Here is a 15,575-nt window from a genome sequence, read left to right as displayed (position 1 = left end):
GTGGGGTCATTATGATTAAGTCAAATGTTATTCAATAATTGACTAGGGAGCCAATGAATATGATCTGGTAATGACAAGAGGCATAGGCGAGATCAAAGTCGTTCTGCCAATACTCGATTGCTCCCTGTTTTTTTTCATACATGGCAAGGCAGTTATTTCGGAAAAGACGTTATTGGATCTTTCACAGTTTCGTCCTTATCACCGGTGACTATCCATTCGGAACGTTAGTCTTTCTGTAGCTGATGAAATAGGTATAAACTCGATCAGGGAAACACCAAAACTCAGGAACTGTGGACCAATGAGAGGACGTCTAGTTATAGGTCATAACATAAACAATTATTTCAATCAGTTTGGCATTTATACTGTAACTTTATTCAACGTGAAAACAACATGGAAAAACAAATAATTAAAAAAATCCATTTAAACAAAATATTAAGGCAGTCCAGTCTGCAATAATGGTGCAGAGCGTCTATAAGTCTATAATAAGAGTAAAAAAGACTCATCGCATTGTTTAAGGTCAGACATCGAAAAAACATATTTTGTGTGAAATGTGAGAAGCAAACAATTTTTTAAAAACTTCATCAAAATAGAGCTTCATTTAGTTCTTAAATATAACAGAAAATGCTATATTTTGTCAAAGGCGTAAGTAATGCAATTGAAATTGAATGTACGTGAAGTTAGCGTCCAAGCGGCGTGAAATTAGCGGCCTGGTAGCCTAGCGCCATAAAGGTGGCGGCTTTGCAGCCTAAATTATTTTCTATTTCACAGCATTCTCTTCGTAATAAATAACAATTTTCACGCTGTCATGCACAAATTAACACCTCGTAGCGATTATAAGGATTTAAAAAAAGGCTGATCCAGCAGCCCAGCAGCGTGAAGTAGGCGACCCGGCGGTCTAATATTATTTTCTATTTTTAAGTATTTCAAAACATTAATAAATTAACGTTTTTATCAATAAATTAACATCCTGTATGCGCATTCTACCCCCAAAAATCGTTCTAGCGTTGAGAAAAAAGAGCAACTATCAGCAAATGAAAGATAAGGTAGAATCAGATGACTTTGCAAAACAAATGCCAGATATACTTCTGAAATGAAATAAAATAAAATAAATGAGCATATACAACAAAAAGGGAGGAAGATAACAGATCAAGTGTCTTGTGTGACATAGAGGGGTATTCACTTAAAGTGAAAAAAGAGAGAAAGGGAGTCATTAAATCGGGAGTGGAAACCCCCCACATAAAAACGATTTTGAAAAAGTAATGAAAAAAATCTAACTTCACTTTACCACAGCTTTCGATCTAACTTTTCATACACAAGTAATAACCACTACACACGACATATCAAAGCATTTCGAAATGGAGCCCAAAAATAAATGTATAGTTCAGACTTTTCAAAGGCGTTTGACCGTGCCACATACTAATCTACTTGACAAATAAAATCTTAAAATAAAGTCTGCAATCGCAAAGATTGGCTCCGTGACTTCTTAACCTACAGAATAATGCAGCTTGAAGTGGACGGTGATACAACAGAACCAGTCAACGTTGACTCTGGCATCCGACAAGGAAGGGAACTATCTCCGCTTATATTCATATGCCACAATAATGACCTTCCGGACCATACTACGTCAACTGTTCGCCTATTTACGAACGACTGTCTCCTGCACCTCTGCATAAAATCAGTACGCGATCATATCCAACAGCAAGATGACTTGAAAGAACCCGAGAGATGGGGCACGAAGTTGTGTATGCAGTTCAAGTGCTACGTGATGAGCATCAATCAAGTCTTATCATTTTTACCAACTTGCCAGACTAATCCTGACACAGGTAGAAAAAATCCAGTCATTTCACTTTCGCAAAACCTCAAATTTAATAGTCACATCACCAATATCTGACACCAAGAAAGCCAATCCAACTCTCATTTTTGAAACACAAATTTAAATAGTGCCCAGAATCAACCAGGAAAACCGCATTCCTCACCTTAGAAGATCATCTCTTGAATGCAGCTCAGTTGTTAAGAGCCCTAATCTACAAAAAGACATCAATCAACCCGAGAGAGTACAACACTGCTCGACAAGGTTGTCACCTTCATATGTCCATCTTTGTTATGTTATGCTGACCTCATTGATTATTCATAACTGTCACGTGCTTGTGCTCCGTTTACTTTTGAAGGCTTTCGGAACTGCTCGGAATAACTCCCAGTAGGCCATAGTGGATTTGTTGGTAACCAACAAAAAATAAATATGGTCTGAAATTCGCGTTAATATCATACTATCGGAGTGGAATCTAGAGACGAAATTTCGCATAACGCTAAAATAAGGATGCCTTTTCAAGACAGTTGTGTTATTTTTGTGTTTTATAACCCAAATTCTTGCTGAACGTACATCTTTAAACAAAATCTTGACAGGCATTTAATTTTGAGGAAACCGAAACGGTATATTATAAATGGAAGATTATTTTAGAATACGTATCATATCTATTTTACTAGACTGGTTTTATCTAAATTTCTTTAAAAAAAATAAGAATATTTAAACATCTGCTAGAAAAGGTTATCTTATGCCATTGGGGTAAAGACATATCCCCTGAAAAATTAAGAAAATATATTTATTATCAACTGACCAATCTGTACGAATGCAGGTTTAAAAATACAGCTCAGTGGTTTGGGACAATAATTTACAAAATACATCAACCAAATCGAGAGAGTGCCACACCGCTCTCCAAGATTTTTCACCGGTGATTGTGCCAAGAAAATTATAAAACAAAAAAAACATTTGCAAATTGTGAAAATTAATACAGTTGAGAAATCAATGTCTTTAATGTGTTAAAACCATCCAATGTAAAACTGCCGTATTTAATAACTCTTTCCGTCCAAAACCTATCAATGAGTCGTAAACAATCTAACAAAAAATAGTATGTGCGTCGAGACAGTTGCGGGCTTCAGAACAACCCTACCTCGTTGTGACTTGCATATTCCCATCTCTCTCCCACTGTTCGTACTACACTGCATATATCCAGATCAAGTGAAGTTGTTTGCACCAAAGATGAAAGAAGGGGATACTGAATCAACAGATTTGAGTGAAAATAAAGACGAGCGGTATGGAAAACATAAGAAGTAAGAAGATGCATCAATATATTGGAGTGAAAAAAGAAGATAATGAATTAACAGAGTCAACAGATAGGGCTAGAAATAAGAGAGCTTTGCACACAAAAATGAAAGAACTACGAAACGACAGAGTCAACAGATTGGAGTGGAAATAAAGAGAGTTACGCACAAAAAATGAAAGAACTACGAAACGACAGAGTCAAATGAATGGAGTGGAAATAAAGAGATACGCACAAAAAAATGAAAGAACTACGAAACGACCCAGTCAACGGATTGGAGAAGAAATAAAGAGATGTACAAAAAATGAAAAACCTACGAAACGACACAGTCAACGGATTGGAGAAGAAATAAAGAGATGTACAAAAAATGAAAGACCTACGAAACGACACAGTCAACGGATCGGAGTGGAAATAAAGAGAGATACGCACTAAAAAATGATTATGAACAGTCAACAGATCGAAGTGAAAATAGAGCGCTACGCACAACAAAAAGAAAAAAAAGAATCGACTAAGTCAACAGATTGACGTTAAAATGACATGCACAACAAATGCAAGAAAAATATGAATCGACAGTCAGTAGATTGGAGTGGGAAAAAAGAGAGCTATTTGCACAAATGGAAGAAGAAGCTTATGACTCGACAGTGTAATAAAAGAAAGGATATAACTATTTACTGGGGAAATGAAATAAGACAATGAATATCATAAGTGATTATTCAAAACAGGGAGGGATTGGCTCTACAGACTATATAGATGGACAGAAAGGCCCAAAAAGAGAGGGATAAACTCCCAACGTTGTTTAATAGTGTACTAACAATCAACGAATTTAGTTCTTTCCTGTCCATTAAAGGACAAAAGAAATTGAAACGGAATTCGACAAATTGCAAAGCCTTGAAATTGAATGAAATTGTTCCTCGATGTGTGATGATTTTTTTAATTTTTTACACCACAAAATTCAACTTCCAGGAAGGAAAGGATATCCGGTCCTTTTTGGCCAAAGGTCTATGTAACGTGGAGCAATGCAGAACATTCACCTTTCGGATTTATAACAAACCCAAGGAGGGAAAAACGTCACAATAAGTGTTGCCGCTGACAAATTGTGGGAAAACAACTGCTTAACGAAATTAAAAAGTAACTATCACACGCATAAAGCACAAAAACTCAAGACTGAACAGCTGCAATAGTAGTCTACAATTTGGTAAATTGAAGAACGAAGAACAACAGGAAGGTACCTTAACCAACTTTCAAAGTGAAAAGATACTAAGAAAAGCAAAATCTGAGTGGAATGTCCACGGTGCTCTACATATGGACCCTTTAACCAAACATGCCATATTTCTGGAGATCATACCAAGGGATTTTGACATTTTTGTACTGAATTCCTTGTTTTACCTTTTCGTAAATAAAGAAGTGTTGTATGTATGCGTTTATATAAATCATAATATTCTTATTAAACACTGATGTCATATGCAAATATTGTATACTGTTTACTGTAACGCACTTAAGAACAAAATATGTCATTTTTTTTTTTTATAAGACAATTTAATTGCCTTCCACCCTCAAAAGTCAATTAAAAGGTTCTGCAAACTATCAGAAACGATGACTTACAGACTAATAGAGAATGGCATAAATATTATAAATATTGCTTGTTCCTTCCAATTCCCAAGTAGTCATATCTGTTTGCCTTTGATCATTATTACAAATAAATTTATCGCATCTTGCCGTTCTTGTATAAGTTGATAATAATGTTTCCTTTTGGCATTAAATTGAATTTATTGTAATTCATGAAGTCATTTTCTTCCATGTTGAGTTGTTTGATCACATTCAATTTCACTCACAGACTGTGATTTCACTTTGTCATTATTGCCTTCACTTTGTCAAATTGTTTTTTTTAATTCCGGTGGATATTCGTCCCCCGCCGGGAGACTGGGAGAAGGATAAAAATTACAGGGTCCCCCACTGTGTTTAATATACCTTAAACGGAGTTGGTGTTAAGTTAAGAAATGTTCAAGGACGATGAACATTACATAAAAGAAATATGTCCTGACCAATTCATGGCGGTGGCCTTTACTGAGCAGTCAATTACAGGTGCGAAGAACTGTGTGAAATATGAAAGTGGGATATGTGGACAAAGAACAACGTGCAACAATGCGGAACATTCTCATTTCGTATTCATAACGAGCCCAAGGAGGGAGAAATGTCACAATCAGTGTTGCCAATAACAAACCAGTGATAAAACATCCGCCTGGTGAAGTTAGGAAAAGGAAACTATCTCATGTAGAAAGCACAAAAAACTTTGTTTTGAATTTAAGGGGATTTTGACACTAGACCAGGGGCTTTTGATCAATCAACATATCGCTACCAGGTGAGCATCTTTTTACCTTTCTGTACATACAGAACTATTGTATTTATGCTTCTTTATAAATATTGTTTTGTGTCTACCATTTCCCAAATAGTAATTATTTGTTTGCCTTTGATCTTCTTGTAAAAATTGATAATAATTTTTCTTTTTGGCATTTTATTAAAAAATGATATATTCATTGTAATTTTCTCCCAGTTGCTTGTTTACATTCAACTTCACTCACAGACAGTGGTTTCAATTTGTCATTATTGCCTTCAGTCTTAATATATCCTTGAATTCCGGGGGAATATTCGTCCCCCGCTGGAAGACATTCGTCCCACCTTCGGACATTGGGGCGGGGGGCGGGCCTTTAACAGAGTTGATGGTAAGTCAAGAAATGTTTAAAGATGATGGAATGACAAGAAATATGTTATGACCAATTAATGGTGTTATCCTTCAACAAGCAGTCGATTACAGTGGCAAAAAACTGTGTGATAAAGGAAAGTGGGTATTTAACATTGATGCTTCTGGATCTATGATCAAGAAATTGCACAACAAAAGGGTATTATATAACTGTTTGGTTATTAAAGAAAAGGATGCAGCCCGTGTTTTACTGAGCGTGGATGAGGTAGCAGACCTGCCCCATCTGCCCATGATCCAGGTTCTCAGGCCCGAGATGCCCTCCAGACAGCCAAAAAGAGACTATGCATCTGTCCAGAGGCCCCGACAGGAGGATCCAAGGACATAGTCACAGGTTCTTCAGCCGCCTGCATATCACCTAGATGAAGAGGTGATATCAACCATCAGACTGGCCCAGCAAGGACTGCCTGAAGCAGATTAGCAGACACCAGAGCCTTGCCTGGTTAGTAACGGGACTCGGAATCACCTGATAAAACCACTGCTATGTTTGCATTGCTCCTCGTACGAATTGATCAGTTGGAGACTAAGCTGTCAGAGCATGACCGGCAAATTGTGGAAAGATTGTTTGCACTTGAAGCAAGAAGGGAGCCTTCAGTGAGGGAGGTATATACGTTCAATGACATTCCTCCTACGCCAACGCCAAGTACCCCCAGGATGCAGCCGCTGAAAACAAATACTGTGGATGTGGGTTTTGAAACTAACGTCAACAGATGCCTTCGGCAAAGATGTGCACGATGTTTTGAAGACGGCACAGGAAACATTGATTCTAAAACGGGTGACCTAGACACAGGAGTAAGTAAACATTGATAGATCGCTACAGGATGTTGATGTGTGCGTAAAAAACCCATTAAATCCTGTTATTCCAGAAGAAAACTCATTAAGATATTTAGGCGGCCTAACCAACTTCACGCTACTAGGCCACCAGGCTGCTAACGTTTCATTGCTAGTTTTCTTACTTCATGTACATGAAAATTCAATGATTAAAGGCTTTGGTTAAAAAACATTCTGTTAAAAGAGAGTATCATTGTTACTGTTAGGCGTATGCTCATAAAGTAAGAAAATACATGTAACTAAATTTTAACAAAGTCATGACTGACCAAAATCTTGGAACAGTCCCTTTCATAATACATATAATAGACTCTTGTATAAAAAAAAGTAAAAACAATCAATGTATTTCTAATGTGCGGATGAAAATATGACATGGAGCCAATTATTTATGCATAAAACACCATTACTTTAACATGGTCCATGTACATAGACCCAGATTTTCAAAATTTCAAGAAAAAATACCTGGGCAAGCCAGTAACAAAAATTACAACCATGTCTTACTTACACATGTATAAAAATGCATTATGTCATAATTTCTTCATGTGTGTCTTGGTTTAACAGAAGCCTTATACTATTGTTAAAATCACTGGTCACATATTCCCCTTCCACTTTAATATTCATCCAAGAGTTAAAAAATGAATACATCCAAATTATTGCGGTGAAAACCAAAGTGAGAACATTACTTTGTGCTTTACTGTTGATAAAAGCTACATTAATGTATCAGCTATGTGGATTTATGATGCCTGGTAAAATAAATACTATTCTGGTACATGATTCATTTCAAAGGGTCTTCTGTGAACAGCAATAATATGTGAAAATGATACACTTTTGTGCCTTGAAGGTTATGCACTACTAATTAATTTCCTTATACATTTCAATACAAACAGACAAAACTTTAGATTGGAAAAAATTGCCATTCCTAGTGTTGCATGTATATATGAAAACCATACATTTCCTTAAAATTCAGTTTAAACCCAATCAATATAACTAAAAATACAAAGGTCTGTCACGTTTTGTCCTATGAAAAGAATATTCACTCACTTTGAAGTTTAGCACCGTTAATATTTCAAGGAATCAATATTTCATCCAGCCGGAAGACATCGAAGTTCTGGTCCAGCAAAAAACATTTCATCTCTAGGGATATTTATGAAAATGTTCTCTGCAGTGCAGATATTGGACTGAATTCAAAGTATAATATCTATAAATTATGTGCATCACTCAGGCTTAAACAAAATATCAATCTGAAGTAGCATTCCTAATCTTTAATATGGAGATGGCATCGAGAGGGCATCCTCAACCACATCATGTATTTAGCATTTTACCTTGTACGATTGAAAAATCAGTCATGCCACATTTTATTTAAAAAAAAAGAACAAAAAAATAAAGAACAAAATTCAAACTGCAATAACTTGAACTTTTTACTATTAACTGTTATTTTGGTAAATTATTTTATGTATTAGTAATCAGTAAGTTATTACCAATCACCTTTCTGCTGATAGCAGATAGCAAAATAACATGGAGTCACCAGGCATCAAAATTATTGTTTATGCTAATGGGGAACTAGCTTATCTGTAGGTCAGATGCAGTAATGTGATGTAAAATGAATTGTTCTCACTTCCATTTCCACTGCAATAAATTCTAACACCAGATGAGCTCAAACATGAAACTACCAAATCAACCTATCATTTCACACTTTTTTTCTTCATTGTGATGTCTAGCACTTTCACCCAGATTCAAAAATCGACTGTTACTGTGTTCATATTCATGGAGCGATGTTTTGAGTTTTGGCAAACTGTCCAGCCCAAGAATCTGTATATCAGGGCAAAAGTCTTCTAGGAATACACTGAACACATCCGCTTGCTTAATATTTGTACAGTCTTTGATGTTTAGGACTTTCATGTGTCTGAAAAAAAAACAGAAAAGAGAAAATTGAATGGTAAAGTTAAAGATACCTGAAAATTAATTGATATTTATTAAAATGACACCAAACCAGTTTTAAGTTACATGCAAATTCAATTATATTTATTGAAATATGCCAATCCACAGTTTAAGTTACATAAAAATTCAATGATATTATTTGAAATGACGCCAAACCACAGTTTAAGAACTTTACATGAAAATTCAATGATATCAATTGAAGTGACGCCAAACCACCCTGACATAAACATTCATTATGCCAAACCAAAGGAGAGATACTAACAAGTCACATGATACCCTTATGGAAACATAAACATGGAATGAGATTATATGTTTTTTTTTTGTTATAAAGTAGGTTATGTATTGCAGGCGGTAGTAATCAATTACTTGAGACTCCTATTGTACATGTTAAATCAATTAAAATGACAAATTAATTTGTGAGTTTATACTTATTTCTTTTAGTTTGATTGTGAAAAAGCCAATTGCTTAAAGAATCACTCTTGAGTCTGTTTCCTGGGTAGAAACTGGTACTCATGTTCATTTTGAGAGGCTGTGAGAAAATAACCTCTGGTGGGGATCGCCTAGCATTCTCTAGGGTGAGAGGCGAACACCTATACCACTAGACAATTATCACCCTTTAAATGAATTTGTAATAAACCCTTCTAAAGTTTGTCCATATATCTTGTTATTGAACTGACAAGATTTCCCTAAAAAACAGCATACTGTGAAATCATAAATATTCGTGGGACATTAACGTCCGTGGATTTCGTGAGTTGGCTACTGGTATCTTCTAGGATTGTTCATTCAAAATCAAACCCTCTGTGTTTTCACAGTTTAAAAAATCACTTAATTGACATTCAATGGCTTCACTATTTTATATCCTTGATCTGGAAGAATTTACCGATCAAGCGATAAATTGACATGGCTATCTGCGCTAACTGGTGTATTGTCCCATAGAAGTGTCATAAACTGCGTGAAGTAGATAAAACATAGCACCAGTTTGGCGCGTGGTGATTTTGCAGTATCAGTTATTTGTTGTAAAAAAGCGAAAATCCGCGAATTTAAGTTACCATGAAATTGTCTGTTTTCATTTCAGGAATATAAATCATTTAATGATTTCACAGTAATTAAGCAAAGAATACATTCAAGCAACCTGATTTTTGATACAAGCTCCAGTGTCATATCTGTGATTCCCTGGCACCCTTCAAGATCGAGACACTCGATTGTAGGACACAGAGATACCAGTCTTTCCACATACCAGTCTGTCACAAACTGGGCTCCTGATAGGTTAACATAAACGAGGTGGTCGAGGTATCCTGATCAAGAAAATAGACATGTTTAGTTAATATATGATATTACAGTCGGCCAATTGTTAGAGGAATTTACTAAATAAATAAGAATAGTGTCAACTTTTATCTATTGAAAAATATTGTTAACATAAACATCATTGTTGTTATCTTTCAAATCTTTACTACTCTAATTCATGTACACACTCAGGGCTTCCGCTAAAGCAAGTATATTACTCCCTAGAAATGGGTTAAAACTTCCAAACATAATTCCTTAGAAGTACAAAAACTTCCATAATTTTGAAGAAAACTCCCATAGTCAAAAGCTTGGAAGTTCAAAATATCAAAACCTGGTGTCAATATTACTTTTATGCCCATAATTTCAATAAGTCTTGAAGTAAAATGAATTATTATAACATGTATCTGTGAATTTGGCAAGGTAATTGTTTGATTTTTAATGTACTTTTTAAAAAATACTGGGAAAAAAATTGTATTCTGGGAAACTTTAACTTCCAGATTTCAGTGAAAAACTTCCAATATTGATGGCCAAGGAAGTTCATACTTCCAGTTTTAAATTCTGAATGGAAGCCCTACACACTGCTGATCTGCAGCAATTCAACAAGTTTAATCTGTGCTTATTTTATTCTAATATTTGAGTGTACTAGTATCATAAATTTTAAGGTGAGTAATGAGACATGTATAATACCCATTGCTATCGTCAACAGTATCTAACACAAGCAGAAAGAGTCAGATACAGTGTTTTTTAACTTCATAACATAATGTATATATATATATATATATATATATGCAACAACAGCAACAATAAGAAAAAATTATCCACCCATGACTGTTACTGTCACCTGTGGTTAAAACTATTGTCAATATCATGGAGATCATGTTTCATTATCTTTGAAAGCATTTATGGAAAGGTTTCATGGCCAAAGAAGTCAACCTGGTATCAGAGAGAATTATCAATAATGTTTTGTTAACCTTAATCTAAACACCCAAATCAAAAAGTATAAACATTATATAGAATATCCTTAAACACCTTGTTCCATAGCACAATAAGTCAACTAAATTTTTTACCTAAATCTAATGAACCAATCCAACGAGCATATATATATATGCTTTCCTACGATAACATTTTAATAATAACTTCCGAAATAATGTGCTGTTTACAAAATTGTTAATTTTAGTGTAAGATGGTAATAAATTTCGACTCGTCAGTACCAACAGAAACTAATTTACTTCATTTTGGCTTTGCCACACACGAAATATAGCTTTTGGCACTCACTCAGTAAAAATATCTTGGTTATAAACTAAAACAAAAATTACCTTCTACATAATATACCCTCAAAGGCCTTGTACAATAGCCCAATCCAGTCAGTACAACACAGTGTTCTCAATAAGAACCGGCTGCCGGCCAAAATGGACGGTTCAAATGGCAATAGGGCCGGTTCAAATTTGGACAACTAAATGAATTTTCAGTAGAATAAGTAGAAGCTGGTCGGTTACTTTACTATTTGAGACGGTTCAACTGAAACTTATTGAGAACCCTGACAACATATCTTCAATATTTTGTTTTAACCTAAATGTGAAAAACCAAGAGAGAAAATATAAACATTATTCAGTATATCCTAAATGGTCTTACTGAAGTGTTCCATAGCCAATAATGTCCAGTTGGTATTAGAGAGATCGACTGCCTCAAGCCGGTATCCAGGATCATACTGCTTTGGTAAAGGCAACTGTCCGCTCTCGTAAGCCTCGTACCAAATCTCATCGTCTACGAACTTCACCTTCCCCTTCCATAACAGGATCATCTCGGCAGCGGCAATATCTGGACCAAGCATGTTCACTCGCGCTTCCAAGTATCTAAATACACAATAATGAACATCTTTACATATTGCATAGATTAATTAACATCTCTTTTTTCATAGATTTTATATCTGACTGCATATAAATTCATTTGATATTTTTAGAAATTTTCACAAAAATTATTTTTATGTTTTTTGTTTTACAAGCCACTTACATTTATGGTTATAAAGCTTTTCTTCTTTAAAAAAGCTACGAGCTTTATATACAAGTATATAGAAACACTAACATTTATGTCAGTAACACCCATAATCATTAGATGTTGGGACAGGTAATTACTGCAACAAACATTATTATACTTCTGTATACAAATAAGCTTGACTTTATCAGTTGAACAAATTGATATTGAAATACAAATCAAAGAAAAAAGGTGAAGTTTTTACCCAGTGCGCTGAAATGTTAGTTTTAAGGGGCTTCATAATTGAAAGTGTCCCACCTTTCATCATACCAATAAGCGCACTTGTTGGTTGAATTTACACCAATGCAGCCTACCTAGTATTGGGAATTGGTTAAAATTTTACTATCGATGATCGGTTCCACTCAAGTAATCGATAGTACAATCGGTTTTTAAAATACTAGATAGTACCTGAGTTATAGTTTTATTCATGTACAGTATCAAACTCTTAATCATTATATGCATATACCTTATGTCTATGATTGAAGTTATTAAGTGTTGTTGTATAAAAAATAGTTCATTTTCTTGCTCATTCTGGCTTTCATCAGCCATTTTCTTAAAGATAACATGTGAACACTTACTAATTTTTTTATTTTTTTCGATAATCGATTATAACTAAATATTATCGATTGTTGCCAATTTCAGGCCCAACCAATCGATTTTCTATTATAATCGATCATCGGAACATCACTAAGCCTACCATTTAAAATTTAAATTCCACATCATACTTAATACCAACAACCACTGGGTGTATTTCGGCAGAGTTGAAACCATTATAAGGAAATGTTTGAAAGACCTAATTCAAATGGCAAATCTATTTGCTAACAGTTGTAATTTGACAGCACCTAATAAACAACATTCAGGCCACAATAAAAAATCTTTGTTTGGCATATACTGACCCATATGTTCAGATTTGGGTGAGTAGATAAAATATTTTATATTCCTACCCCGTTAATCATGAAATGAAACACCAAAACAAGAAAAAACATCGGAGATATACCTGGTATCTAAAAACTTTCATGTTACAAGGATTTTTTCAGTTGGCAAAGTAAGGCTAAAAAAACAACTTATTAATTGTGGCCTCAGCATCAAAATCAAAGAAAAATTACCCTTGTTCCTTCTCATATGCTTTTCTTGTTTTGTTTAATAACATGCCCTTTATTCCTGAAAACAAAAAGAAAATTCATAAATATTGCTCCAAGCCTCTAAATTCTAAATTAGAGCGCTGCAGGACAAAATTTTCACACTATTACTTATTCTACAGTCAAAAAAGGGGCATAACTTTATCAAAAAAGGGGCATAACTTTATAATCATTAAAGCCAGAGTTGTGGGCCTTGCTGTACATGTGTGTACTGTGTCTGGCAAAATGTGTACATAGTTAAATTCGAATATCTTGACCAGTTTTAGAGAAATGCTCAAGGTAAAGTTCAGTGCTCCAGCCAGGATTTGAAAAGGCCAGGGTGCAAGGTTATTTATATATTAAATTCCCTTTTGACATACATTGAATGAACCTTAATGGGGCACTTGCAACATTCTTTATACTTATAGTTTGTTATGAATACCTACATGTATGCCGCTATCTTTACTATAATGTCAAAATTACTTAAATTAATATATGTATTTAAAATTTGGTCGTTCCTAGACAAAAAATAAAAAAGTTGTCAAAACGTTCAATCTGTGATAGTGCAGCTTTAAGTTTCAATGCAATACATGATGCAAAACCTTAACCTTAACCTTAAGGTGTGGCCCTGATAGGGGCTAGGGTGAGTAGTATACATGTATGTAGCTCTCCTTATTTTCTGAATAGTAAACCTAAAAATCAAAGGAATACTTGTATTATGAATATGTAGTGACAAGAGTGCTGTAGAGGGAACACCAACGCTCATCAATAAGAGGCATACCTCAAAAAATAGTAAAGCAGAAGTTAAGGGTCTTACTATAGATATGAGTAATAACAAGACCAAGTTTCACTAGATTATCTTGAACAGTTTTTTTTTGTGATGGCCCAGATTTAGGTTTTTGCAAGACATCAAAGACATTGATGAAGAACATCACAATACAGCAAGAAAGCAGTGAACAAAATTCTCTATTTCTAGGAATACTCAGGTACAAACCTTCGTAAGAGAAGTCATAGTCTTTATAAAGATTGAACTTCATGTCCTCATTCCAAACAAATTTTTTTCTCCAAAAAACATTTCGCTGTTGGACGTGGTTGCACTGTGGTGAACACAAAACAAGCAAGTTCTGTGTTTTCTGAAGATTTCTGCAGCTTCTGGGCAATGACTGAAATTCAAAATAGTGCTGTCAGGGCACTGATATCACTCTACATTGGTGGAAAAGGGCTGACACCCTTTGTTGCAGGGATTTAGAGCAACTGGTGAAAGTTCTTTATAATCTTAAGGTACTAAAATCATTGATCAATGTTCTTAATTAAATATACCGTTTATCAAAGTATATAATTGCATTTGCCTTGGATAAGGTGTTTTGCAACCTGACGTTGCACCAAAATAAAAATAAAATGAAGTATTATGAACAGATTCGAAAATATACCGTTTTTGTAAGAATAGAACATTAGGCCATATCTTGGTAAAAGATTGTCTTGTTACAGCTTTTAGCAAGAAAGTTGTAGTTTTATAAAGATCATTAGGTGTAGGGGTATTAACCATACAATAACATACATGCCATATCCACACTGAACCCGGGCTTTGCTAATTTGCATATTACCAACCAAGCAAACATATATACTATGAACATACTTCTGTCTATAAAGGAATGTTATACTATGAACGCGCATGCGCCTCCTTCAGAACGTTACATTACTTTCCCCTCTGAGAAGATTTGTCCCAAGTCTTGGCCAGGGAAACTCATGGGTAAGGCAACTACAGTCCGGAAGTTGTCATAATCCCACCGCTGCCACCATTTATAACGTGAGAGGCCAACAAGGTCAACAGATCCCTTCGGAGAAAAGCATGCTCAACCCTGCAAGGGGTCCGCTGGTCTTTATATACAGTAAATTCTCAATCTACACACAGCCCAGGCTTTGCATATTACCAACCAATTAAACATATATACTTCCGTCTTTAACGGAATGTTATACTATGAGTCTATGAACGCACATCCGCCGCCTGCGGGGCCACCTGGAAAGTAAAAACACGGCCCTTTTCCCCGGCTATCCCCCCGGACCTGGGGGAGCCGTGGTTACAATTGACTGGTGCATAAGCCAGTCTGAAAGCCATATGCCATATGAAAGTCATAAGCCATATGCTGAAAGGCCCTGCAACGTACCATCCAGATTTAGTCCGGAGACTGAGCGAATAGTAAGTACTCTATCATGAACACAATAATATCATATGAAACCACTTACTTTTGCAACTGTAAACATGTTTGTCTTTGTCAAGTTATTGATGTTGTTCTTTGTTGATTATTGAAGTCAAACCTTTTTCACATGAGACTGTCCAATGATGAACTTGACATTTACTGTACAGTACCAGTCGCTTATGTTCACAATTTTTTTTACAAAAACGGAATGAGATACAACCATGAAATGACAGGAGTCTTCTGGCCAATTTCAATTTTAATAGAGATTTACTTTGCATGATAATTATGCATAATTCACTAATTATTTTCCACCGTGTTTAGATGT

At 35.1% G+C, this 15,575-nt stretch overlaps 1 protein-coding gene across 1 annotated transcript; it reads right to left on the bottom strand.

The window, feature by feature from the left end:
* Window positions 1-7,009: 7,009 nt before the first annotated feature.
* On the bottom strand, window positions 7,010-15,408 carry LOC128209015 (uncharacterized). The gene is made up of 6 exons (XM_052912811.1): window positions 15,297-15,408; window positions 14,047-14,215; window positions 13,041-13,095; window positions 11,536-11,756; window positions 9,752-9,914; window positions 7,010-8,584 (listed from the first exon to the last, which is right to left on the bottom strand). Exons 1-6 carry the CDS (start codon window positions 15,312-15,314, stop codon window positions 8,356-8,358), a joined length of 855 nt encoding a protein of 284 aa, XP_052768771.1. The 5' UTR covers window positions 15,315-15,408; the 3' UTR covers window positions 7,010-8,355.
* Window positions 15,409-15,575: the final 167 nt, after the last annotated feature.

The sequence above is a fragment of the Mya arenaria genome, chromosome 11, assembly GCF_026914265.1.
Source record: "Mya arenaria isolate MELC-2E11 chromosome 11, ASM2691426v1".
NCBI classification, from domain to species: domain Eukaryota; kingdom Metazoa; phylum Mollusca; class Bivalvia; order Myida; family Myidae; genus Mya; species Mya arenaria.
The sequence above is the reverse complement of the archived record's forward strand: the minus strand, read 5'-3'. Positions and strand labels throughout refer to the sequence as shown.